Here is a 27155-nt window from a genome sequence, read left to right as displayed (position 1 = left end):
CAGCCAAGTGGAGATCGGGCAGTTTAAAGTTTAAAGGGACCAAAAATGTCCTTTTTTGCTATTCCATGGGCTGGGGGGGGGGGGGTGAGGTAGAGGAAACAAATCTTCAGCATAGCTCCAGGGGCCTCTCTTCAAAAGAATCGCAAAGTTTCACCAAGGTTGGACCAGGGGGTCCAATTCTACAGGCCCCCAAAGAGGGTGCCCCCATCCCACCTTCACTGGTTCCAATGGTGAAGGGGAAAAGATTCTCGGTTCTTGTCTTGCTACTGGAACCAGCGGAGGTCAGATGGGGCCACCCTCTTTGAGTGCCTGTAGAATTAGACCTCCTGGTCCAATCTTGGTGAAACTTGGGGGTCCCTTTGAGGAGGGGCTTCTGCAGATATGCTGCAAATTTGGTGCCTCTACCAGAACCCCCCACCCCACCTCTCATTGACCTTAATGGCACCATAGGTTATTATGACACTGAATCAATTCAGATTTGGCCAAATCTGAGCCAAGGAAGGATCCTTTGGGTGCTCTGGATTCAGACCAAACTAATGCAGTCTGAATCTGAAACTTGTGTGTGTGTTTGAGAGAGGTTAGATCAGGGGTAGGCAAACTGTGGCCCTCCAGATGTCCATGGACTACAATTCCCATGAGCCCCTGCCAGCATTTGCTGGCAGGGGCTCATGGGAATTGTAGTCCATGGACATCTGGGGGGCCACAGTTTGCCTGCCCCTGGGTTAAATGCACAGACACCCACAGAACCACACAAAAGTATGAGTCCTTATTGCCTTCAAAGCACCACAAGTATTCTAATCAGAGATTGCCCTTGATGGGGACCTTCTGGCCATTTGCCTGCCTGCTAGGAATTTCCATACTCACGTAGGTGTCATGGTCATAGATCTCAACCACGACACAGGGAGGGGAGCTGGCAATACTCTGGGGATCCCCAAAGATCTCGATCTCGTAGAAGATGAGCGTCTGGTCCCAGGTGGGGTTCAAGGTGTTCTTTTCCACCACTGTCTTTTGGCTTTGGTGAAGGAAGGAGACGATGGCATAAGGATCTGAAACCCAGCAAGAGCGTTAGAACGGTGGTGGAAAGCCCCCTTTATGAGAACCTTCCATCATGGATCAGGGCCAGGACAGAGAAAAGGCATCCAGAGATATTCTGAGATGACAGTAGATGAGCAAGAGGGTTGGGAGTGTCCTGCACAGTGCAGGGGGTTGGACTAGATGACCCAGGAGGTCCCTTCCAGCTCTATGATTCTGAGATTGGTCAAGAGTCTTGTCTCAGGAAGCACAGAGCTCCCACAGACTATTTGGCCTCTCTTTGACACCTGGGAGAACCTCCCTATCAGTATTCCTCAGCAAGCCCATCAGATGTACAAGCAAAGAATCAAGGCACATAAATTATTAATTAATTATTAATTGATTATATCGTATGCCACCACTCCCGGGCTCGCCATCTCGCAGCAGCTAACAACAATACAGCAGGTAACAGTGCAGTAAAAGGAAGCCATGCAAATGCAGCGGCATACCTCCCAAACCTCTAATCCCCCACCCTACCCCTACCCCCCTTCTGCCAAATCCTCCCTCTTTCCCTGTGACCCTTGTTCTCTCTCCTGGGGACCTGCAAGAAGCAGGACACATGGACGGGTCTGTCCTGCAGGAGGACGGGTCTGTCCTGCCCTCTTACGTCCTTCCACACACGCGATGCTGTCGAAGTTTCCCCCTTATGACACTGAGCTGTATTCCTTGGACCTGGCTTCCCTTCCTCTCTCTCCTTTCAGCTACAGATCCAAGCCTGCGTCCAGGACACCTTTAAGGCCAACAAAGTGCATTCAAGGGATATGTTTTTGTGGGCGCATCTCTGTCTTCAGATGCCCAGATACCCGGTCGGGATTCGCTCAACCCAGAATCAAATTGGTTTGGTCTTCAAGGTGCCCCTGGACTTGTTTGCGCTGCTTCAGACCTGAATCTCTTTCCACCTGCAACATGGGCATGAACTGAATCCACCGCGATTTCTACCTCACTACGGATGCTACATTTCTGCCCTGGAGTATTTCGCCTCTGCTCTAAGCAAGCTGACTGCACCTCTGCATCCTTTAGGACAGATTCCAGTGGGCCGCCGGGTTGGTCTGAAGTAGCACAACAAAAATGGAGTCCAATTGCACCTTTAAGACCAACAAAGATTTATTCAAGGCAAGCACTCGAAAGCTCACGCCATGAATCAATCTTTGTTGGTCTTAAAGGTGCTCCTGGACTCCATTTTTGCGGGGTTCCTTTAGATCAGGGCTGTCGTGTGCCACAGTTTGGCCCATATCAATTCTTGCCGTTATTTCCTGGGCTGGAGCTGCACTTCTGCTCAAAAGCCCTCTGCAAAAAAGCTGCTCGAAGTTTATTTATTTGCTGCAGGGGATCCCAGGCCTCTACGACTTCCCAGCTGACACATATGCCTAGTAGAAATAGCAGCATAAGGTTGCTTGCTCCTTCAGGACTAGCCAGCGTGTGAGGCTCGACAGAGAGGACCAGGCCCAGCCTGCAGAAGCGTGTTCTGTGCCACAGTCCAGAGCAAAGCTGTGCGGGACCCCCACCCCCCACCCCCGCCACCCCCTACCTGGCGTCCCAACGAATGCAGCTTTTTAATGAGCCAGTCTGTTTGTGATACGATCGGCTAGCCCAGGCAGACCTCCTGCTGGGAAGAACATCTCACGCTTGGCTGTTTGGTTTTGGGGATATTTTCCCAATTCCAGGCAAGAGGAGGGTTGAATGCACTGCCATAAACAGAATGTCAAGGCCTTCAAAAAGGCCCTTTGTCTCAGCTTTGTATCCGCACCAGGTTTTATTTTTATAACCGCAAAAAGTCTCCGTCAAGCTTCCCTTTATGCTTTGTGCGGCCAACGGGCAAATCACAATCCCACACAGTCTGTGTCTCCTGGCGGTGTTGCCATTGGCCAGCATCCACCCAACGAGAGCAACTCCCATTCGGTCTGGCCAATCAGGAGGGATGAGATCACTCTTCTGGGAGCCGGTTTGAATTCAGGGCGAAAGAGAGGAAGAAGTGAAAGAACAGGCACGGCAGGGAAGCGGCGGGGAGGACGGAGGAATGTCCGCTGGATCCCAGCTCAGGATCAGGGGCAGAACAGCTTCCCGGATGATGGAATCCAAGAACAGACCGAACGAGGACTGAGGGAGGGCGCGGGGCCAACACGGAGGCCTTGACAAAACAATCTACGCCCAGGCTGACTTCCACACGCTCTCGTTTTTCCACTGGAAAGCGGAGTGAGGACCGAGGGGGCCTTGCCAGAGAGGGAGGAGTGGGAAACGCCCCCTGGGGAAAGGCTGGGGCTCCGGGGGGGAGCATCTGCCTGACGTCCAGCAGGTCGAAGTACGGAGCCCTGAAATGGCTGGTTAAAAGGGCCAGGTGGATTGAACCTGGGACTTCCTGCAGGCCAAGCAGATGCTCTGCCAGGGAGCTACATCCCCTTCCCAGTGAACTGAGTAACCCTACCAGTGGAAAGCGGTCCATGGCCTGATCCAGTATAAAGAGGCTTCGTGGGCCTCCTTGCAGGTTCTGGGCCGGTCCTGTGGGCAGCAGGCAGCCTTGGGGCAGCTCCACTTTGAGAGCTCCTCCTCGGAGCCTGAAGTTCACGATGCAAAGTGGAATGGAAACATTTCCCCGAAAGGGAGCCCCTGACTCGGCAGCCAGGCCAAGCGGTCACGGGCGACATGCACAGCTTGGCCCGCCTCGAGGAGAACTGGTGCGCCCCTCCCGAAGGCTGTGGCTTGGCAGGGTTTGTGTGTGCACACGTGGAGAACAGCAACACGGCCCCTCTCGTGCCTGACAGGAGCCAAGGGACGTCAGAGGCACATTTGATGCCGAGGTCACTGTGGCAGGGGGCCAGCAAGGGGCGGGAGGCAGCCTGGGAAAGCTCACCTGAGAAGCTGTCTTTGTCCATGGCGACCAGGTCCCGCGCTTGATAGATGTAGCAGCGCAAGTGGTACCGGCTCCCATCTGCAACGTGAAGAAGAAAGAAGGAACTTCACCGCGCACAATGGCCCAGCTCCCCAGTTGGACTCAGAGCCAGGAGATCTTGACGCCAGGGCAAAATATGGGGTGCCCAGCTACAGACAGTCCACAGGAGAGGGAAGTGGAGCCAGGCCCACCTTTGTGTCCTGACTTAAGATGCTTGAGGCTGATCCTGCACTGAGCGAGGAGTGGGAGGAGATGGCCTGCATGGCCCCTTCCCACTCTGGGATTCTATGGGTCTAGTTCAGCAGTGGAATGGGCTGCCTAAGGAGGTGGGGAGCTTCCCCTCACTGACGGTCTTCAAGCAGCAGCTAGACAGATCCTTCTCCTGGATGCTGGAGGCTGATCCTGGACTGAGCAGGGGGTGGGACTAGATGGCCTGCATGACCCCTTCCCACTCTAGGATTCTAGGAGTCTAATTCAGCAGTGGAGTGGGCTGCCTAAGGAGGTGGGGAGCTCCCCCTCACTGGCGGTCTTCAAGCAGCGGCTGGACAGATCCTTCTCCTGGACGCTTGAGGCTGGTCCTGCACTGAGCAGGGGGTGGGACTAGATGGCCTGCATGGCCCCTTCCCACTCTAGGATTCTAGGAGTCTATTAAAAGTTAGCTCTGCACCTCTTCACAAACCCAGACAACTTAAAGAGCCCTTTGATGCCCCAGAACTGGGGAGGAATCTAAGTGGGGCTCAGGAGTCTGGGGAAATGGGGGTGCCTCATAGACCTTTCCAGGTTCTCATTTTTGTCCCTTGTAAGTCTGGGTTTTCCCCTGTCCTACCTGTGTTTTGCTCCCTTCAATACCCCACTCCTCCCAGCTGGCCTATTCCAGGGCTATTTGGTATTCTTGCTCAGAGCAGGAAAAGCCAGACACCCAGCAGGGGGTCACTTACAGTCAAAAATGCAGGAAATGGTTGGCCGATTCACTCCGAAGTTGAGCGCTGACACTGATTTGCTGTCGTCACTCCTGTCATCCGTCACTCCACCCTAGAGGAGGGCAAGCAGGCAAGAGGATTAGGGGGTCGGAGTCCTTGGCTAGGAGGAAAGGCTGCAGAGGCTGGGAGCTCTCGGGGTGCTGCCCATGCAGAGGCACTCCTCAGCAGGCAAGCCAGTCCTATAACCCAATAAAATACCCAAAGAGGAGGACAACCTCATCTCCTGCCCGCTCAAGTCAGTTGATTTGGAGGCTCAAATGGGCCCCCGGTTCTGTTTCCTTAGACAGGCAGAAGTATGAAAGGAGCTCTCCCGTGGCCCCAGTGTTCTGAGCCAGTCTTGCCTCTCAGACTTACGGGGAGGTGGTCCCAATTATGGAGGGGCAGATTTGCCTCATTCTACTGACCTTCTCTGAGCCTCCCCCCCTTCCTTGCTCCTCAGTTCTGACCTCCCTGACCCCCAACAGGCAGGCAGGCAGGCAGGCCCACCTTTTCCTCCCCACCTCCCAGTCCCAGCCAGGCCTTCCTCCCCCCCTTCCTCTCTCGCCCTGTCCTCCAGCCCCTCATGCTACTTTGGAGCAACCCAGGCAAGGCCTCCTTCCCCTGGATGGATTGCCCTGGACTAGCCCCAGGGGGAGGACACATTTTCAGGACCACTCCGACGGGCAGCGGGCAATCCGACTGCGGTGATGAATGCGAGATTTCAGACGGCCTGAAGTGGTACTGCAGGGCAGCCCCCTTACTTCAATCCGTTCTCACCTGCCTTTATATCTTGGATTGTCTACCCTTTTCTTTCTTTGCCTCTTAGTAGCCTCCCTGGAGGTCTCCCCTCCAAGTCCTCACCAGAGCCAACCCTGCTTAGCTCCTGAGATCAGGCCAGCTGGGGCTGCCCACAAGAGGTCCTAGAGAGAGCCCCAATCTGGATAGCCCAGGCAAGCCCCATCCCGTCACACCTCGGAAGCTAAGCAGGGCCAGCCGTGGCTGGTAGTTGGATGGGAGACCTCTAAGGATTTGGGTCGTACTTCTTCCAAGGATAATGGGGGGGGGGGTCATGACACAGAGGCAGGCCATAGCAAACCACCTCTGAACGTGCAAATGCTGGCAGGGGCTCATGGGAATTGTAGTCCATGGACATCTTCAGGGCCGCAGTTTGACGACCCCTGATATATAATGTGCACCCAGATTGCCAAAAAGGTCTCTGGATCCTACAGTCTGGGATTTGCACACGCAGGCGTATCTTAGATTGCACAGCTGTGTTGGTCTGAAGTAGCACAACAACATTTGAGTCCCACCAGGCCCTTTAAGACCAACACAGATTTATTCAAGGAGGGAGCCTATGTGTGCACGCTGGCTTCTTCAGACAGGCAGATCTTGACAGAGGTCTCCTTTTGGGTGACACCCCATTACTGTGCACGGCCGTCAAACTTCTGGGCAGCCAGACTGCCTGAGGAATCCCAAGTATCTCTGCCACACAAGGATTGCCCACACGTCCCCGTCATCTAGCGCACGTTTACTTGGAAGTAGGCCCCACTGGCCGGAGCTGGATCTGAAAGGGCTGCCCGTCCAGCCCAGCAGGGCTCTTCTTTCACAGGTAGACACCAAAGTCTGCTGCAAGGACTCAAACTGCCCACCCAATCAGACCCTTGGCCCTGAGGCCTTGAGCTAGTTATGCTCCCAAAGACAATGACGTTATGTCCCCAAAGCCCCTGGCCAGGAACATCCCCGTCTGCGAAGGGGGCGCCACAAAACCCAAATCAAAAAGCGACTCATCGGAGCGCTTGCCTCCTTGCACGAAAAGCAGGGCCCTCTGTGCTTTCTGCATTAACATGGAACCAGCCTCTCCGTACTTCCAGTTATCAGACGTCTGGAGATGGCTTGGAAACAGCCTCCGAGATAGATTTTCCAGACACCTGGGGGGCCCTGCCTGGCCCCAGGAACGTGTCAGGATCTCAGGTGGTCCAGGGAGGCCTCCAGAAACCACATCAGGAATAGCAATTACCCTTGATACGGCTGCACAGGAAACCCTGGAGTTTGCAGCACCATCCATTTAAAATAATTAGATCACGGGGACGTTCTAAAAGCAGGTCTCCCAAGTTTCCTTTGCCCCTCTCCTCCTTCCCCTCTCCGCATCCTGCCTACCCAAGATTTTCCTCTGGCTGCATGTGGTTGAGGGAAGACTCAGAGCCAGGGGAACAGTTCAACCGTGGCTCCTGCAGCATCTCCAAAAGCGCTGGGGGCAGCTGCTGGGGCTGGAAGATTTCAGGGGGGTCCCAGCAGTGCAAAAGCACAAATGTGTCTGGATTGGGCCAACCTGGCCTGTAGGGTCTGCTATTTGGCCTCTCGATCACCAGCCCTGCAAACAAAACTTATACCTTGAATAAAACTTGGTTGGTCCTAAAGGTGCCCCCTGGACTCAAAGGTGTCTGTAGTAGAAGCTTTCGAGGGTCATCGATCTGATGAAGGGAGCTATGATTTTCCAAACTGAATACCCTGGAAGGGCTGCTGGCCTAGATGAGTGTATTAGACAAGCGATCACTGCAATTTGTGAGCAACGATCCCCTTCTAGCCGACCGCAAACAGCAGGCCTGCTCTGGAAGCCTTACTGTTTATTTGTTTGTTTGTTTGTTATTTTGTATTTATATACGCAGGACGGTTTACAGAAAACACAGAAAACAGTACATGGACACTATACTTCTTTTAATTGTAAACCGCCACAAGCCGACTGTGCTGTGAGTGGCAGTATGGAAATATAATCTCTACACCACTCGCGGAGTGGTATAAATAATTGGTTAAGGGGGGGCGGGGTGTCCGGGATACAGAACCCCAATAGGCACTATGCGCCTTCCAATTGGCCCCTTGGCCCCGGACTGACAACAGAGGGTCCAATCGGATGGCACAAAGCTGATTGCCTCCACTTCCAAATAGTCAGGAGCCGCACGACTTTAATATATCACTAGTCTTGTATTTTGTTTTCGCCACTAAAACTACGTTCCGCATGACGTTGTGAGCAATCTGCAACACTCCTGCAACACTAGCGCCAAAATCGCTTCGTTGTAGCGATTTCCGGAGAATCGGGAAAAGTGGATTCACCCTCAGAAAATCGCCACACTCCTGCCAACAACCTGCAACACTTGCGAAAAAGACCCGTGCGTTCTCAATGTAGTGGTTGCAACAATGTAGCGGGAAAAGCAACAAACCAGCGAGGCTTCATTCATTCACCCAGCGAGGGTTCTCCGGCTACAGTCCCTCCACAGAAGTGCTTTAAAGCTCCCCTAAGTCCCCAAGCACAACACAGCCCCCTGTTCGCCAGTTCCCTTTAATTTCGGCCAAAATCAGGCCCGTGCGGGGGGGGGGTCCACTCGGGGGAACATGGTAATGATGAATCGCCAGCTCACACGTCAGCTAGATAGGTCTCTATAGGTCTCTACGTTGCGAAGAATCAAGCCATATTGGTGCAACGTGTGTGTTAAAAAAAAAACTGTGCTTAAAGGGAAAGGGGCTTTTTGGGAGCATGATAACAACCGCCCATTGGCTGTTCTGTTTGATTGACATGCAGGGACGGGAACAAGCACAGAAAAAAATCGCTCCCTTTCTAGCGATTCCTGTGAGACCGGAGACCTGTGGGGAACGAATGAAACGCTACTGGATTCTACTGCAAAGGCAGGTATGCGGAACGACGAGATTCCACTATTTAAAATAGCGTTTCCGCTTTGTGAAAGCAATTGGCAACATTGGTCCTTGTGCGGAATGGCCCTAGGAATTGAGCAGTTCAGCCCTGTCTTCATCACCTGTTATAATGTCACTTTCTGGTCCCCGCAATGGTCCTACCATGCCCCTATTCTTTTTCTTACTTTGAATATAAGTGAAGAACCCTTCCTTTTTGTTTTTAGCATTTCTTGCTACCCAAAGCTCATACTAAGCTTCAGCTTGTCTAGCACTACTTGTCTCCCGACAAACCTTGGTGATTTGTTTATGTTCCTCCTTGGTTATCAGGTCTTCCTTCCAGATCTTTTTTTTATTACTCAGTTCTTTTGAAAGCTGTTTATGGTTCCTCCCAATTTTCCTTCTCAAGGGAATTGTCTGCAATTGTACCTTCAGCATTTCACTTTTTAGAATCTTCAGCTATTCTTGGGCTTCCATTTCCTTGTTAAAATTTGTTTGTTAAAATTTGCTGTTCTGAAGTCCAGTCTGTGTGTGTGACTACGTACAGCTTTTCTCTCCCCCAAGTCCAAAAGCACATGGCCACTCCTACCAAGCTCATCCACAATTTTTACCTCGTCAACCAGTTCTTCCCTTTTGGTGAGAATCAAGTCTAAACAGCAGACCCCCTGGTTGCCCCTTCCGCCTACTGGGGAATGAAGTTGCCAGCAAGACAAGTCAAGAATTTATTGGACTTTTCTTTTTAGCAGAGCTGGTCTTCCAACAGATATCTGGGTAATAGAAATATCCCATTGCCATGAGGTCCTGTCTCGTTGATAATTTTGTAATCTAGTCCAGGAGCATCTCATCCAAGACCTCCACCTGGCCTGACGGTCTATAGCAGACCCCCACCATAATAATAATTGAAAGCAATTCAGTTTGAACAAGCAGCTCAAATTCTAAATAAGCAAGGCTAATTCTTGTCCAAGGTAAGATTGCCAACTTCCACTTGGAGATCCCCTGGAATTACAGCCAAAGTTCAGGCTACAGAAAAGTGTCCCCTCGGAGGATATAGCCGCTTTGGAAGGAGGACTTCTATAGCAGGGGTGGTCAACCTGTGGTCCTCCAGATGTCCATGGACTACAATTCCCATGAGCCCCTGCCAGAAAATGCGGCCAAACCACGCTGAAGCTCTCAACCCTACATAAAACCCTGCTGAGGCCTTCCCCAGGCTCCACTGCCAAATCTCCAGGAATGTCCCAACCCAGAGTTGGCACCCCTGTTCCAAGGAAAGTCTGTCACCCAAGGCAAAGCACTCTGCAGAAAAGCACAGATTCTCAGCAAGGAAACTGAGGCCCAGCAGCCCCGGTTCCTTTAGGAATCCAGGGCTGCCCAGAAGCCCCAGGCTGGGGACTGACTTCTCCTCCCTCCGCCTCTTCTTGGCATGCCTGGGAATGAGACAGAGCTCAGACTGCAGGCTGGCCCCAGAGGTCAAGCTGCGCTTTCAAAAGGAAGCCCTGAAGCGCTGGAAAAGGAGTCTCCAGAAACGGCAAGATCTGGCAGAATCGTTTAGAAAAGTATTCCGCAGAATCGCCAAGGAACCGCAGGGAAGGAACCCAGTAATCCCAAGTTGTGATGCCCCTGGAGACGATCCAGGATGACCTACTGTGTTTGGGAATTTAGAGCCGATTTCCAGGCCTTCCGAGAGCCAGTGTGGGGCCACGGGGTCTCCGCCAGAAGCCAGGTGGCAGGCAAGTCACCTGCACAGGTACGCACACCAGATGTGGAATGGTGATCCCCTTGAGAGCTCAAGGCACAGGAAAGGAAGATGACAGACCCACCAGGCTGCACTTCTGCTCCCAAAGGGAAGCCCCCCAGGCTCCCCAAATCTTGGCTGGAAACAGACCATGGTGGTACAGGGTGTTCAAGGTGGGTGGAGAGATGCTGCATGGCCTGCAGTGAGTCCTCCAGACACACACAAAATCATCCTGAAATGCTGATTCTGTGAACTGAGGCAGATGGTGAGTGGCTGGGCGGAGGGGGCTGTGTCTGAGCTTGGCTCCTTTCTTGCAGACCCAGTGAGATGCCCTTTGGGGTCAGGAGGCAAATTTCCTCCAGGCCAAACTGGCTAGGGATTTGGGGGGGCGGGTAGCATCATCTGGGCATGGAATTGGGGTCACTGTGGGCGGGCAGGTAGTTGTGAATTTCCTGCATCCTACAGGGGGTTGGACTAGATGACCCTGGAGGTCCCTCCCAACTCTAGGATTCAATGGTCATCGCAGAATTCCAAAACCTGACTGATGAAATAAAATTCGGTGTGTTTACAGCCCAAGGGCTGCCGCCAGCCACACCCCTCCAGTGCAGACAAGGCCAGTCTGGCCACCCCGAGGGAAGGCCCGTTCCACTTGGGAGTAAGTCTCGTTAGACAGCCCAAAAAGCATATCCGACCAAAAGGGGTTTGGCTCTTGAAAGCTCATACCCCGAAAATCAGGTGGGCCTCTAAGATTTATTTATTATTATATTTATATTCCGGTCTACCTATGTTGCTGAGCTTCTACCCAGCCATTCTGCTGCAGACTGACCCAGCTCCCCGCTGGAGCTCTCTTGAAGCCAGGACACTGCTACAGGCAGAAAACCTCCTTTACTCCTTTACTCTTACTCACGTTTGCACTTATTTTGTAGCAGAAGGCCAGAAATCTAACCAAAATAAGACTATTCCCTGTGAAAAGCTCATCTGACGCAAGGGAGAAGAATTCCCTAAATTTCAGATTCAGAAGACCATTTTTGGCATACAAAAAACCCAAAAAAGACATTTTAAAATGTTAATTGTTCTACAACTGTGAGACCCCATAGCCAGCCATAGAAACTTGGTTCAATTACTAGAGAGTTTTTGTTTGATAGTAAGTGTTGGTCTGAAATAGCAGAATAGAGGGAACCTGGGGGCCTTAGTAGACGAGACACTGAATCTGAGTCAGCAGTGTGACTCAGTGGCTAAAGAGGCAAATGGGATTTTGGGCTGTATCAAACAGAGTATCGTGCCCAGATCACGGGAGGTGATGGTACCGCTTTACTCTGCTCTGGTTCAGCCTCACTTGGAGTCCTAGGTTCAGTTTTGGGTACCCCAGTTGAAGAGGGATGTTGACAAACTGGAATGTGTCCAGAGGAGGGCAACCAAGATGGTGAGGGGTTTGGAGACCGAGACGTATGAAGAAAGGTTGGGGGAGCTTGGTCTGTTAGCCTAGAGAAGAGACGACTGAGAGGGGATCTGAGAACCATCCTCAAGTATTTATCGGGGTGCCATATAGAGAATGGAGCAGAATTGTTCTGTCTTGCCTCAGAGGGATGAACAAGAACCAATGGGATGAGCCAGTTTGGTGTAGCGGTTAGGAGTGCGGACTTCTAATCTGGCATGCCGGGTTCGATTCTGCACTCCTCCACATGCAACCAGCTGGGTGACCTTGGGCTCCCCACGGCACTGATAAAACTGTTCTGACCGGGCAGTGATATCAGGGCTCTCTCAGCCTCACCCACCCCACAGGGCGTCTGTTGTGGGGAGAGGAATGGGAAGGCGACTGTAAGCCGCTTTGAGCCTCCTTCGGGTAGGGAAAAGCGGCATATAAGAACCAACTCTTCTTCTTCTTCTAATTCAAAAGAATTTTTGGCTAAACATCCAGAAGAAGTTCCTGACAGGTACGGCGGTTTCTCAGGCTTCCTCGGGAGGTGGGGGGTTCTCCTTCTTTGGACGTTTTTAAGCAGACACGCTAGATAGTCATCTGCCAGAACTGTTGACTTTATGAACTTACAACATGAATGAGGATGGAGATTTTTGATGTGTGGTGATCATCAGGATATGAAATTGGGGTAACTGTGGGTGGGCTGGTAGTTGTGGGTGTCCTGCAAAGTGCAGGGGGTTGGACTAGATGACCCATGAGGTCCCTTCCAACTCTATGATTCTAGGATTCTATGAACAAAGTGAGTTCAGGGGGCCCTCAAAGAGTTACCGAGTTTCATCCAAGGTAGAAGCTTTCAAGTGCATGTGTGCTTCCTCAGACACAATGAAATGGGTATCTCCCAGCCCATACCCATGCATGTGTGCATACACAAAAGCTTACACCATGAATAAAACTTAAAGGTGCCCCTGCTGGACTCACACTTTGTTCTAGCCTGATCTTGTCAGAACTCAGAAGCTAGGCAGACTCAGAACATCTCTTGGAAGCCCCAGGAGGTGGGACTTCCTGCGGTTACCCTGAGCTGGCTGCAATTGGGCTGCACATTTGAGCTTCTGTTGTAGAGGATCGGTTTTATCTAACTAGCAAGAAACTTACGTCGGTGGAAGGAAACATCTTTGGCTTTCAAGATTTCTCAGCCCTCAGCAGAGGATTTGGGGGGGGGGGAGGCTAAAAAGTTCCACTCACTCCCCCAAGGCCTCCTATGAGCTTTGCTGTAGGATCCTACCCAGAGGAAAGCAGTTACTCTTTCTGGCTACGGCAGACGGTTCATAGCGTGTTTAAAGATGTGATAAACTGTGAATTCGTTTTTGGTTTTTCCAAAGGAACTCTGATTTGAAATTATAGACAGGGAAAGAAAACAGATGAATCTACAGAACGGCTCCAAATCAGAAACACTAATATCGGACCGGCCAAAACAAAGAACGGTCATGAGAGGCAGGGAGCCCAGCGGAAGACGCTGCCAGGGCTGCACATGGCGACGGCAGAAGCCCCAAGGGCGGGGAACAGGGAGGGGTGGTTTGTGCAAGGTGGTGATGTCACTTCCGGGTAGTCGCTCGTGCTGGAGAAGGAAGTGATGTCACCCCGTTGAGCGATGGTCCAGGAAGTCCTTTATAATAAAATGCTATTGATCGGGAGGATTTCTAGAGAGTTGCTAAACAAGAATAGTCACTTCCAGGGGAAGACCAGAAAGTGCCATGAAGAGCGACTCTCTAGGAATTCCCCCATCAGTGGCATTTATCATAAACAGCAATGATCATTGCAAGAGTACGCCACATTGTCCCCCCCACACACACACACACACACCACACACTTTCCCTCTGCCCCTTAACTGAGCAAGAGCGGGGGATGGGGAGCATGCGTGAGGGTTTGCCCACTCCCTGCAGCCAGGGACATAGCTCTTTTTTAAAAAACAAACATGGTGCTTTCCATGCGCCCCAGAGCAGTGGCCGTTGAAGTCTGTGGGAGCCCAATTGGAGCAGAACGCAGGCCCCACTTGTTGAAAATGTGTCCTGGAGTTTGGGCCTCCAAATTAGGCATCTCCTGTTGAAGAGCTGGCAGGTCTGCACTTGCAGGTGGGCCAAGCTGATGGCAGAGGAGAAGGGTTAGGCTCGGCCCATGCTGAATAAGCTGATGAATCATGTCTTGGTAAAGTGGGGCTCCACGGCAGCCTCCCCACTGCAATGGAGCAGGAAGCCTCTTGGCCCACTGGTGCCCCCTGGGGTGACTGAGCGACACGTAAATAAAGATCAACGTCCCGGGAAGCACAGAAGCTTTCGGCAGGAGGAGAAGAAGAGGTGGGGGTTTCATACCCTGCTTTTCTCTACCCGAAGGAGGCCCAAAGTGGCTTATATTCACCTTCCCTTTCCTCTTCCCACAACAGACACCCTGTGAGGGAGGGGAGGCTGAGAGAGCTCCGAGATTACTGAAGAAGAAGAAGAAGAAGAAGAAGAAGAAGAAGAAGAAGAAGAAGAAGAAGAAGAAGAAGAAGAAGAAGAAGAAGAAGAAGAAGAAGAGTTGCTTCTTATATGCCGCTTTTCTCTCCCCGAAGGAGTCTCAAAGTGACTTCCATTCACCTTCCCTTTCCTCTCCCCACAACAGACACCCTGTGAGGGAGGGGAGGCTGAGAGTGCTTTAAAAGAATGGCTTGAAGATCACTGAGACTAGCCCAAGGTCGCCCAGGTGGAGGAGTGGGGAATCTAACCTAGTTCTCCAGCTCAGAATCAGCCACTCTTATCCACTCTATGCCTGTGTAGTGGATCATGGCCCCTCCAGTCCTATCTGTTTCCCGTTAAGGGGGAAATGATGTTCAAATAAATAACAAAGATGATTTGGCTCCAATGGTAACCAGGGAAAGAAATAGAAGCACATTTTCCATGGCATTCACATAGGTACATGCTGGCAGGGGCTCATGGGAATTGTAGTCTCTGGCGTCCGGGGATGGCCGGTTGTTGGAGGTTGGCAACCCTGGGGTGGTTTGTGAAATTCCCTCTTCCTGCCTGTCCATGGGCCTGCCTCTGAGGGCAGGCGGGAGATGGGGAGGCGACCTTGCAGGGAGCTCAGGCAAGCTGACGGCCGTCGCACAAGCGGTCGTTGTGGCGCTGGGTGAGTCCCCTCACGCCGTTGGCCCCACTGGCTCCCGGCCCCCAGGAGCCCTCCAGGACAGCCGCCCAGCAGGAAGTCTCCCGGCACCCTGAGGGGCCGGGCCGCTCCTCCAAGCGTGTCGTTCAGATGAGACAGCGGAGAAACTTGGCCCGTTCTCAAGGTGAATGAGAATATACAAAAATAAGTCTTTTTAAAAAACCACACATGACTAAACGTTATATATTAACTTGTTTAAAACTTAGTCCAAATGTCAAAAAGGAGGGAAGGACAGAATTGAGCATAAAGGAAAATCCAGAGGCTGGGGTCGAGGGAGCATAATGGAGCCTTTGTGCTGCAGCCTTTGGTTCCCATTAGCTCCCCGAAAAGCCAAGAGATTATGAAATCCAATGTCTTAAGAAAGCCAGCATATTAGTTAAGAAAATAAATGGGGGGGAGGCTGGAGGCAGGGGGGCTGCAGGCTTGGCGGCTCTCTGCCGGTCTCCTGCCTCACGGTAGCCTTCGGTTCAGCAGCGCTTTAATGGCTCAAAAACAGCCCGGATTGGGGGGGGGCAGCTTCCTTTTGTGAGCTCATCTGGATGGGGATGGCTGCCAGGACCCCCGGCCAGACCCAGGAACCTTGTGGCTGGGGGAGGGGGTGGCCAAGGGAGCCAACCACAGAGCCTGCAGTTTCCTTGGGAGCCCCTTTCCCCTGGTGGAGCAAGGGATCCCCATTGGATAGATTTTTTAAAAAACCCACAGCACCATATACTCTATTCTCTTCCACTAAAAGAAAAAGGAAGCAACGTAAGGTAGCTCTAGGAATTGCTGGAAATGCTATGGTTTTACCATAAAGCCTCTGTCAATTCCTAGAGCTACCTATGTTGTTTCCAGATTGTTGTTGTTTTTACCACAGTTGTCACTGCAGCCCTGCCAGTATCCACCCCATGACCTTCCTACCAGCAGCCAGGCACAGTCTGGCAACTCTAAATTTCCTGGAATCACAACGGATATCTCCAGGCTACAGAACTGCAAGAAGGATGCGTCTCACTGGCGACCAGAAGGAAACCTGTGGATTGGCCAGGCCTGGTACGAGTTGGAGGAAGTCAGACAGGCTCAGATGTCCAGGCAAGCCCCTCAAGTAACTGCCTGGGGCCACGGAGGGCTTGGCTCGCACCTGCCCGTTGGCAGCAAAACTCCTCACAGACCTGAATTGAACCCCAGGGGGGAACACAATGGCCGCACCCTCTAATCTGGAGAGCCAGGTTTGATTCCCCACCCCGCTTCCACATACAGCCAGTTGGAATACCTTGGGCCAGTCACAGTTCTCTCAGGGCTCTCTCAGCCCCACCTACTTCACAAAGTGTCTGTTGTGGGGAGAGGAAGGGAAGGCGAGTAAGTCACTTGGAGACTTCTTTGAGTAGTAAAAAGCAGGGTACAAAAAACCCCAGCTCTTCTTTTCCCAAAAAACAGCTCTTCTTCTAGCTCTGGATTCTGTGTCTCTCTCAAGCCCCCAGCTCAGCAGAGGAGCTGAGATGGGAGAGAAACCACTCCAGGCTTGGATTTGGGTCTTCTGAGAGAATTCAGCCTTCCTTCCTTCCTTCCTTCCTTCCTTCCTTCCTCCCTTCTCATTTTATTTCCAATCTTCCTTCCTTCCTTCCTTCCTTCCTTCCTTCCTTCCTTCCTCCCTCCCTCCCTTCTCATTTTATTTCCAATCTTTCTTCCTTCCTTCCTTCCTTCCTTCCTTCCTTCCTTCCTTCCTTCCTTCCTTCCTTCCTTCCTTCCTTCCTTCCTTCCTTCCTTCCTTCCTTCCTATAACAGCACTCCTAGTCCAGCCAGCCGGCCAACGGTGGCTCACAACACATCCATGAGTCCATAAAACCGACATAACACTTAAACCCCCCAGCTGGCACAAGGCTACAAAGCTGCAGCACTCAAAATGCATGTGGAGAGTCTGTCAACTGACCATGCAGAATGGGAGGTGGGATTGTGACCTGGGACGTTTTGGACCCGGAGATCGAATCAAGTGTGTGTTTGGGGGGGGGGGGGAGGAGATGACAAGGATATAATAATAACTGTTTGTTCAATCAATAAATGTCTTCCATCTCCACGTGTTCCTCCCGCCTGTCAGGGGCCCAGATCTGCCTCGAGTGGGTTTTGTCCCAAGGGAGCGAAGCGGCTGGTGCCCCATCAGGGTGCAACTGTTTCCCCTTGAACGCCCTCTTTGCATTCCGGGGGGGGGGGGCTGCAAATGCAAGAAGGAAACCGCGTCCGGGGGGGGGGCACCTACCAGGGCACCTTCCAAGGCAAAGACGGCAGCTGCTCCTGTCTGCTCCAGCGGCTCCATACGGCGCCTCCAGCGGCGCCGGCGAAAAGAGTCCGTCTTCCGGTGTTTCAGGTGGAACTTCCAACCGAAGAGGGAGGCGTATTCCCACCCTTCGCCCTCCAGCTCCTCCTGTCTGTGCTGCAAGGAAAAGGGGCTTGGTGAAGGGAGTGGCCGTCCCACAGTGGGGGGAGAGGGCAGGCCCGGGATCTGGCCGTTTCCTCAAAGCCACCAAAGAAGGAGCACGCCTGCCCCCTCCGCAAATCGGTCCTCCAACCACTCTTCTCTGCGTGATGCATTCAGGTGGGACACCGGGCTGGCCTGAAGCATCAGAGCGGAGGCACCGTTAAGACCAGCTGCACCCTGGACGTAAGCTTCCATGGGCCTGCACACCCTTAGGACCCGCGACGTTCGAGTCTGCGTTTAAGCTTCCACGGACATGTGCACCTGTCAGACCAACAAATCTATGTTCTGGGCATAACCTTTCATGCACACCTTCCATAACCCACAAGATTTCCCCAAGTATAAGCATCTGTGCATCAAAGAAATGCACTCTGACTCATGACAGGGGATGGCCTGGGAGTTTGAGCTGCTCCTTCCAGAGGCCGGTCTCCTTTCTTGACTCTTAGCATTGAATCCACTGGATGGTGCTGCAGTGATGGCCAAAAAGCTCAGAAAGCCTTAAGAGGGGATGAGAGAGATCCAGGGAGGGAAGAGAGGTCTGTCAGTGGCAAAACCCGGAATCCCAGAGCCAGGAGGCAGCCAGAGGGAAGGCCTCGGCCTCTCTGCCCTGTGCTTGGCCCTGCTCCGGGTTGGCCCCTGGGCGGGAAGGCAAGAGGCTGGACTGGATGGGCCTTAGATGGACAGCTCATGCTGACTGATGTGAATACAAGCTGCTTGCTCAGTCTACTATTTTCAGATCCATGCGAATGGCCTATTTGAAACTAATGCTTGCAAGAAAAGCAATCTAGGAAGCAGATTACAACATACCAGCAGACTTAGAATGCCAGTGGGGAGGGGCCATAGAGGCCATCTAGTCCCACCCCCTGCTCAGTGCAGGATCAGCCTCCAGCATCCAGGAGAAGGATCTGTCCAGCCACTGCTTGAAGACCGTCAGTGAGGGGGAGCTCCCCACCTCCTGAGGCAGCCCCTTCCACCGCTGAACTACTCTGGTTGTGAAAACCTTTTCCCTGATACCTATTGTTCTCCATGTAGTTTAAACCCATTACTGCGTGTCCTCTCCTCTGCCGCCAACAGGAGCCACTCCCTGCCCTCCTCCAAGTGACAACCTTCCAAATCCTTGAAGAGAGCCCTCCTGTCCCCTCTCCGCCTCCTCTTCTCCAGGCTGAACATTCCCACGTCCAAGTTCTCCCAGAGAGAGAAGGTTAGCCTCAAAGGGCTCTTGGGGGAGAACGGGCCAGTGGGCTGTATCCTTGCCCATGATTTCTTTAGGCCAAATAGGAGCCTCTGTTGGTTCTCTGCCACTCCAGCAGCCCTTCTCTGCTCACAGCCCACGCACAGAAGCACGGATGCTTCCCCCCGTGCTGGGGAGGGCCTTGTGTTCAAGTTCACCTGAGGTCCACCCAACTGGCCGAGCGCTTCTCAGGTCCCCGGCCGGGAGTGACTCAGCTCACGGCTTACCCACAACACCTGGCATTTGCCTTGGCTGCCCCGGGCCGCTGCAGGCCTCAGGAAGCGCTGAAGGGATTGCACAGAGGAATATTGTGTCCCTGACCACAGGAGGCCCAGTCCATCCGAAACAACTCCTGGGCAGGAATTCAAAGAAGACAGGCCGGGCGGATTGGGCCTGCTTTGCTCCCTGGCTGATGATTTCAAAACGGTGGAGAGCTGGCTGCCAAACTCTTTGGGCGGAATCCCGAGTCTTTCTGCTTGGTTTATTTTTATCCTGCTGCCCCTCCAAGGGGGACGGGAAGACGGCGCAGCACAGCACAGCCCCGCCCGTGTCAGATATTCGGAGCTCAGCGGGCTCAGTGATTGGACGGGAGACATCCAAGGAGGGCTCAGCAGAGGAAGAGCGGCCGTTGGTGAGGAGCGAATGCTGCAATGCAAGAGATTCACCGCAGCAGAGGCCCCTAAGGGCCCAAACATTAGGGATGCCAATGCTCAGGTGGGGCCAGGGCATCCCCGGGCTGGATCCTCTCCCCCCGTTCTAAGAAAGTAGGGGAACTTATGAAACCAGGGGAGGGAGCAACCAGGAAGGACATGCCATGTCCCTGGGTCTCCTCATCCCCAACTGCTCTCTTTTGGCTGACAGGCTTAAGCCTTCAATGAGCTTGGAGGCCTGGAACACCTTCAAGACCCGGGAGATTTCCCCAGTTACGAGCTTTTAAGAGTCGACACTCCCTTTGTCAGACAGAGTAGGAATGGAGATCTCTGATTCCCTTTATCCCAGTCAGAAGGTGGGAAGGATGCTGTAAGGAAGGATGCAGAGTTACAGAGCAAGCCATAGAGTCATGGAGTTGGAAGGGGCTATAGAGGCCATCCAGTCCACCCCCGACTCAGTATTGCCATCCACTCAATTGGAGTACAGGACAAATGCTCCAGGGCGGAAAAACAGCATCTGGCATAAGAACTCAATGTCCCTATTCAGCCCCGGGGGGTCCATAGTTCTAGACTTGAGAATTAACTCACATTCAGCAATCTCAGGCTGTGGTTTCAACTTGAACTTTTGGTTTGTTTGAGGACATCCACCTTCTAGCTGGGATAATAAGACGGAGAGATCTTCATTCCTCCTTGCCTAAGTTCTGACATACAAAAGTTCATACCTTCAAAATCTTCTTGGTCTCTAAGGTGCTACTTGGACGGAAATCTAACTGTCCCACTGCAGGAGAAAAAAGCCAGCGGTCCAGAAGCTCCTCCACGCCTAACAGACTTTGTGACAACGGAGGAGTTTTCGTAAGTTTTCTGAAAAAGCGAGCCGTGACTCCTGAAAGCAATTCCCTTGTCTGGGCTAGTCTTTAAGGCAGGGATCCTCAACCTGTGGTCCTCCAGTTGTTCATGGACTGCAATTCCCATGAGCCCCTGCCAGCATTTGCTGGCAGGGGCTCATGGGATTTGTAGTCCATGAACATCTGGAGGACCACAGGTTGAGGATCCCTGCTTTAAGGTACTCCTGGATGCTTTTCCTGCAACTCTCCTGCAGAGGACCGCGGCTCCCCCCTGAAACTCGGTCGGAAAGTGTTATTCCCTCTCAAGGTGCTTGACGGGGTCTCCGCCGGCATCTGCAGGACGAGGGGGACACCTAGAGGAGAGCCGAGCCCTGCAGGCCGAGGGAACTCAGCCGCCCGGCTCCAGCCACGACTCCCAGAACCAGCATCCCCCAGCAGACCTTGTAGAAGAGAGGGGAGTGGAGACCGGGGGTCCGGAGGGCTGGGTGGGAAGGGAACGGGCTGGAAAGCCACACCCAGGCAGAGTACCTGCTGTGGATATGGTGAGGGCAAGAGAGCACTGCAAGCCACTGCAGAGGGCCCACTTGGAGAGAAAACGGGGGCAGAAATGAAGGGCAGAAAATTATTGGTCTTGTTTATTGTTACTTCTAGATTGCCCCTACCGAACCAGCCTCCTCGAGGCAACTTACAGCAGAGATACAATAAAACCATTCCATAAATATATTAATAGATTAAATACATTAGTAAAAAATATTAATCCTTAATAGGATTAATAGGTCTGACCCAGCAGAGCTCTACTGAGGTCCTTATCAGGGCCTCTCTGCCCTGTGGCTGGCCCTGCAGAGGAACTGGCTGGCCCCTGGGTGAGACGGGAGGCTGGACTGGAGGGACCCTCCCTAGTCTCATCCAGCAAGGTTTTCGCTATATTCCTAACTACATGTTGCATGTCATTCTCTTAAGGATGTTGTGCCTAATTTGCTGTACAGAAGACAGAGCCGGTGGAGTCCCTCCCCAGAGGGCAGCCAGTCTAAAGCTGTTGGCTTTTTAAAAAGAGCTTTCCTGGGATGTGGCAGAAGAGACAGAGAATTTGCAAGACACACAATCATTTCTATCCATCCCTCGATGGTCACTGGTCCAAGACATTTTTACAGGCAGACTGAACAGCAGATCTGCAGGAAGCGCAGGATGACACAAAGAATGCCAAAGAGCCTCTTTTAAAGTCACTCCCCCCTGTGGTGCAAAGAGGGTGGGTGGCAGCTGCAGGGCTCGGTGGCTACTGCTCCTGCCCCAAAGAGGCAATCGGCATTCCCGTGGAAAGGGCCACGAGCGCCAAGCACCAGCTCACCCTTTCCCACCCTCCCTCTCACCCTCTGCCTAAGTCCACAGAAGCAGCATGGCTGCCTGGCCTCTGCTCAAAAAATGTCCCAAGGAGGAGAGGTCACCTCCTCCCGAGGAAGCCAGTTCCACTGAGGAACCGCTCTGACTGCCAGGAAATTCTAACATTTGCCCCAAACCTCTTTGGATCCCAACCTGTTGGTTCTGGTCCGACCATCTTAGGCCACTCGAAAACGGTTCTTCTCCGTCTTCTCTAGGACAGCCCTTCAAATACTTGAAGAAGGCTCTCTTCGATCCTCTATTTCAGCACTGACACATTGGAACTGACTCAGGGCGACCCCTGGGTCTTTAAAGCCTCCGCAAATCTAGCCTTCATTGACTTTTCTGCCGAGTCCATCTACCCTTCAGGGAAGCATCGTGCCATTACGGCACACAGAAATCTCGAAGCGGGGAGGAAGGATCAGAGCTGAACGTGCCGGTCTCTCTTGCGGCCACCCACTGACCTTTCTCAGGGCCTCCGTCTGCGTGAGGTCTCTCCGGCGTAGTCGGACCCAGCGCCTCCGTCGGTTGGTGTGGTACATCTTCTCGGCCGGCACCCAGGCCTTTGGCTTGCGGTCTGGAGGGATGGTGATGCCGTATTCCCAGCCTTGGAGGCAAGAGAGAAAAGCAAGGAGGCGCTCAGAGGAATCCTCCACAAGAAGCTAAAAACGCGACGTGGAGTCCACAGGTTGGCCATATTTTGAAATCAGACTCCAAAGTTTCGCAATTCATAATGTAAACACATACTGAAATTAATCCTCAAGCCACGCCGAGCACATTTACGGCCTTTAAAAATCTAACTCCAACATTTTATCCCCTGTATTTTCTGGAGTTACGAGAGCCAATTGCTTCCATTATGGGAATATTGCAAAATAAAAGCCCATAAAGGGGAACTGGGAGAATTTAAATTTTGAATGGCAAACTTAACTAACTTCTGTGCTCGTTTCATGGCAGAGTTTCCTCTCACACATTCAGGAGATGAAGTAAACGAGTCCACATCCAGAGGATGCGGGGATGGCCACAGGAATAAACCGCTTTAAAAGGGGGATAAGACAGATTCATAGGGGGGTCCAGCCATGCCTTTGTGGAGGGGCAGCTCTCTGTTTTCAATGTTCTTTCTATATTTATGCCGTGGGGAAGCGATGTGGCGCAATGCAGGAAGCCAAGAGGTCAAAGAGAGTTTAAAACACCCACTGAAGGTTTTCACTGTTGTATTGAGTTGAACATCACGTTTGTGGAAGGGGGGACTGTTGAGCCACATTGAAGCTCCATATCCCACAGCTCCACCCACCTAACAGCAACAGGATCCCGACCCACTTGGCAATACGAATATCACGTGGAGCCTTTAGGATGCTTAGGGCTGATCCTGCGTTGAGCAGGGGGTTGGACTAGATGGCCTGTATGGCCCCTTCCAACTCTAGGATTCTATGATTCTTACTGAAATCAAGGTAAACTATGCCCACAGCATTCCCCTGATCCAGCAAGGTAGTGACTTTCTCAAAAAAAGAGGTAAGGTTAGTCTGATGTGACTTGTCCTTGAGAAAGCCATGCTCTTAGTAATTTCAGACATCCACTCTAGCTGCTCAAGGATCGACCGCTTGATGATGTGTTCTAAAATTTTGCCAGCAACAGCCGTCAAGCGAACGAGTCAATAGTTGTCGCCCCTGTTGTTAGTGCTGAAGGTGGTGCTGCTGTTTTTCTACTGCTTCCGGGAGACTAACCCATCCGCCCACCCCCACATTATTCCAGGTTGCCATTTCTAGTGGACGGAAGTCTCAGATCCCAAAGGAGAAACAGTGACCTACAAATGCTTCTGGCAGACCCTCTGGTGTGACTTATTCAGGCTAACAGGGGTTGTTATTTATGAATAATTGCCACGGGACCCAGGCCACATTCAGGCCTGAGAGCAAGCCCAAAGAGATCTGCTCTAGAGACCTATCCCTGCCCTCGTCTCTGGGCTGAGAAGGCTGAGTGACGACCTGGGCCAGGGCCGGGAGAGGGCAGAGCAAAGGGGGCTCAATTGAAATATGGAGCAAGACCAACTCCAGATCCCTTTGCACTGTTTACTGGGCTGGCTTATTCTGGAGTCCCAAAGAGCAAGGCGGACTATAAGTTCATACATAAAGTGTAGTAAAGCAACTGATACCTCTCTCATCCACAGCTCTGTTGAGATCTGTGTCCCACTCTGGGTCCTCCCATTTCCACCCTGGTGGACACTCAATTTCATCCTTGGGCAGCACCTTCTCCCCATTCTGGAAGAGAAGCAGAGAATCCAATGGAATTCGCACCTGCCCAGGGGAATAAACCGGGCACACAGGGAAGGGGGGGTGGGGGGTTCAACATCCAGTCCAATAGCCAAAGTCCGATCCTTGAGCCTCCCTGAGCCCCCAGGGAAGGGCAGCCTAGAAACCCGAAATAAATTAAAAGTGCAGGCGGCCCAATTTACCCAGTGGGGTGGCCCCAGGTTATCTCTTAGGGGTCTGCAAACCCAGGGAATCCCCAGATTTAGAGAAAACCCTGAATTAAAAAATGAATTTTGGATTGACACGCACACACAAAGAAAGCCTTACTTGGTGCCCAAAGCAAGCCACGAGAACCAGGGAGTGTTCAGGGGAGCCCCAGGCTCCCAAATAGAGTACAGTCCTCTGCAGCAGTGGCCCAGGCCAGGAGTGGGGAGAGAAGCCAGCCCCAGCGCCCAGGCAGAAAATGGCCCGGTCCTCTCAGGCCACCCTTTCCATGGGCTCATCTGTCACCCGGAGCGGGACATTCTTACCACGTCCATATAGGCCTCGGCCATGTGGATCCACTGACCCCCAGGAAGGCGGACTTGATTCTCAAACACCTCTTCCACGAAGCTTGTGTGGCCAGCGTCCACGTCATACAGCAGCCTGTGGGGAGCAGATGGGGGGGGGACAGCAAAAGGATTCAGAGAGGACTCACTTTCCCCCCCCAGAGCAAAAAAGCTTGCCCTTCATAGAATAATAGAGTAGGAAGGGACCTCCTGGGCCATCTAGTCCAACCCCCTGCACTATGCAGGATACTCACAACCCTCTTGCTCATCCACTGCAACCTGCCACCCGCTTTGGGAGGAAAATGTTATTTTAAATTCCTTTGTCTTGCAAACTCTAGTCCTGATTGATGCCCAGGAAGGAGGGCCATCTGCCAAGAGAGCGTGGCCGGGCACTCACGTCTTTTCGGGGCTGACAAACCACTCGCCAGCCCAAGTCCAGCCCGCAGAAGGCCGGAAACTGCCCTTTGGCAGCTTGATCTTGCTGGTGACGTCAGAGTACTTGGGGTAGGTCAGGCCAGTGGTGCCCCAGTTGCCAACCAGTGCCAGCTTGGTCTGATTTTCATACTGAGGAAGAAAAGACAGAAAGGTGTTCCAGTAGCCACAGAGCGAAGGGCATCATACCCAACAGAAGCACCATAATAGTCACTGCAGTTCTTTGCAAAGTGAGGCCTATTTCTAGCCGGGGCTCTATAGAAGCCTCAGGATGGATTACAACATATAACTCAGTGAGATGAGGCAGCATAAGATATTCAACCAAAGTAGGATTGCAAAAATTAGAAAACAGTTCTATGGAAAAATGACACATTTATATTCCAATCACCGCAGCTGTACGCGGCCTGCGTGTTCGAGCCTGACTGCAAACCCACAGCTGGCAAAGGAGAGGATGGCGTGGTGGTGGGAGGGGTGAATGATCGTACCCCAAACACAGAACTCTTCAGTGCTTGCAGATGCTGGAGGGGGACAGAAGGCATCCCATGCACTAGATTGCCACGCCTAAAGAATAGACATTGGAAAGCCCAAAATCTGGACTGTATTTTCTTCCTTTGGGGGCAGAAAGATCAGGACGGATCAGGCTTCCAAAGGGAGATTATGAATTCCCAGGACATGAAAAAAAAGCTGTCTTATGCTGACAGCCCGATGCCTGTCCCCAGGCTCTCCGGAGAGCAAGAAAGAGGAGGGGCGGACTTTGAGCTCACCACCACTACACTGTGCAAGTCAGAATGGAAGAGCTAACGATCACCCCCACATGTTCTTGCATGAGAGAGGCAGCAGATGCAGCAACCAGGCAATGGAGGACGTAAGAGGCACAACAAATCTGTCTAGCAGGCGATACCCTTTCAGATTTGATAATGGCAACTGTTACTAGCCAGATACTCCTAGGAGTGAGCAGAGACCCGGGACAGTTGCAGGTATGTCCTGAGCTGCCAGAATCTGAGGGAGCCATAAGGAGAAGACCTGACACGCCACGAACAATGCAGAAAAAGGAACTGTGGAAGGAGAAGACAATGCAGTAGGAGCAAGGGAATAGATACACCAAACCATGGAATAGACTTGGGTCCCATTGCATTATAAGAGCCCCCTCCTAGATATTTCCGTTTTTCACGCCCCACAGAAGGAAACTCGGCTCACCGTTTCCGCAAACACAGAGAGCCTCCCCTCCGCTGACTTGTTGAATTCCTTCTCATCCACAGCTAGGCCCAGCCACAGCCAGACACGGATCTGGGCCAGGGTCTTGGCCCCCATCGCCTCTTCCTGGGGGTTCTAGGGCAGAATTGGAGGAAGGGTTAACTCCGAGTCCAGCACTCTTTCGGGTACGTCCAGCCCAGGACAAAAAGCCATCCTTTGGGGGGACGGCATAGCAATTGGATGAATTCAACGCCCTCTGGAGTCCTTCTCCTCTTACGCCTCCTCCCTGGGCTGAGATCCACATTCTCCCAAACTGTGACCTTGGCCAGCCTGCAGGCACTAAGATGGCCACGAGGGAAAGCAAAAGTGTTCAAAGAGTTCACAGGTGACAAGAGTTGAAGGGGAAGGCCCAGCCCTCAGTGCGGGACCATTCGTCACTTTGGGACTCCACTTTGGCCAGAGAGAGCAGTGGCCTTGGGGCTGGACTTCTAGGCCACAATACCGGCTTGACTGGTCCCCATTCAGCCGCCAGTTCCTTGTCACATGCAAGTTTTACTCTGTGCTGCCTCCAGCTGCTCATTAGCGGAACCGCAGCCTGATAGCCACCTATCAGACGCTCCATAAAAATAATCAAAATCTGCCCCCCCCACTTTATTCAGTCATGAAACTAAGGCCACATGTGGGTTTATCTAGGGCAGGGATGATTATCTAGGGCAGGGGTAGTCAAACCTGTGGTCCTCCAGATGTCCATGGACTACAATTCCCATGAGCCCCTGCAAGCATTTGAGTGGAGGTATTTGCTCTCCCCTCTCAGCCTCGGGACCCCAAAAACTGGGGACTGGCCCTGCCTGGAGTCTTTTCCCCGTTCTTTTATTTTATTTTTACAAATCTCGAAAGGCAACGCATCGTTTCCAAAAGCAGTGGTGACCGAACTTACTTTCAAGAAGATGGTCTGGAGTTTCCCACAGTTCTTCCCACAGCAGTTGGGCCCCGTCCGAGAGTAAAGCACCTCCCGAGCAGGAACGCGGCTGTAGGCCACCCGCCGGTCCCCCCGCAGCATCCAGATCACGATGTCCGGAAGACTGTTCTGAGGCTGGAAAAGAAGCCGGTGAGTCAGGGTAGCCTGCATAGAATGGCAAGCGCAGGCCAACCCTGTGAGGTAGGCCAGGCTGAGAAGGTGTGCCTGCATTCGGCTCATCCCCCAAAGAGCTCTGTGCTCTGCCATCTTCAACTACCTGGTGATCCCTGGC

The 27155-nt window shown here is 52.5% G+C and overlaps 1 protein-coding gene across 7 annotated transcripts in view; it reads right to left on the bottom strand.

The window, feature by feature from the left end:
• Positions 1-27155, bottom strand: part of DYSF (dysferlin) — a 111213-nt gene that overhangs the window by 48485 nt on the left and 35573 nt on the right. For all 7 annotated transcript variants that reach the window (XR_013225005.1, XM_077301340.1, XM_077301342.1 and 4 more), the window contains 10 exons: positions 26843-26998; positions 25909-26040; positions 24677-24843; positions 24262-24376; positions 23635-23740; positions 21953-22095; positions 17173-17346; positions 4897-4990; positions 3920-3997; positions 865-1046 (listed from right to left, as the gene is read on the bottom strand). Coding sequence is in view for 6 of the 7 variants with exons in the window: in XM_077301340.1 (XP_077157455.1) it covers positions 865-1046; positions 3920-3997; positions 4897-4990; positions 17173-17346; positions 21953-22095; positions 23635-23740; positions 24262-24376; positions 24677-24843; positions 25909-26040; positions 26843-26998 (1347 nt within the window). In the remaining variant the exon portion in view is untranslated. The remainder of the gene's footprint in view (positions 1-864; positions 1047-3919; positions 3998-4896; positions 4991-17172; positions 17347-21952; positions 22096-23634; positions 23741-24261; positions 24377-24676; positions 24844-25908; positions 26041-26842; positions 26999-27155) is intronic.

The sequence above is a fragment of the Paroedura picta genome, chromosome 10, assembly GCF_049243985.1.
Source record: "Paroedura picta isolate Pp20150507F chromosome 10, Ppicta_v3.0, whole genome shotgun sequence".
NCBI classification, from domain to species: domain Eukaryota; kingdom Metazoa; phylum Chordata; class Lepidosauria; order Squamata; family Gekkonidae; genus Paroedura; species Paroedura picta.
This window is presented reverse-complemented; position numbering and strand designations above follow the sequence as displayed.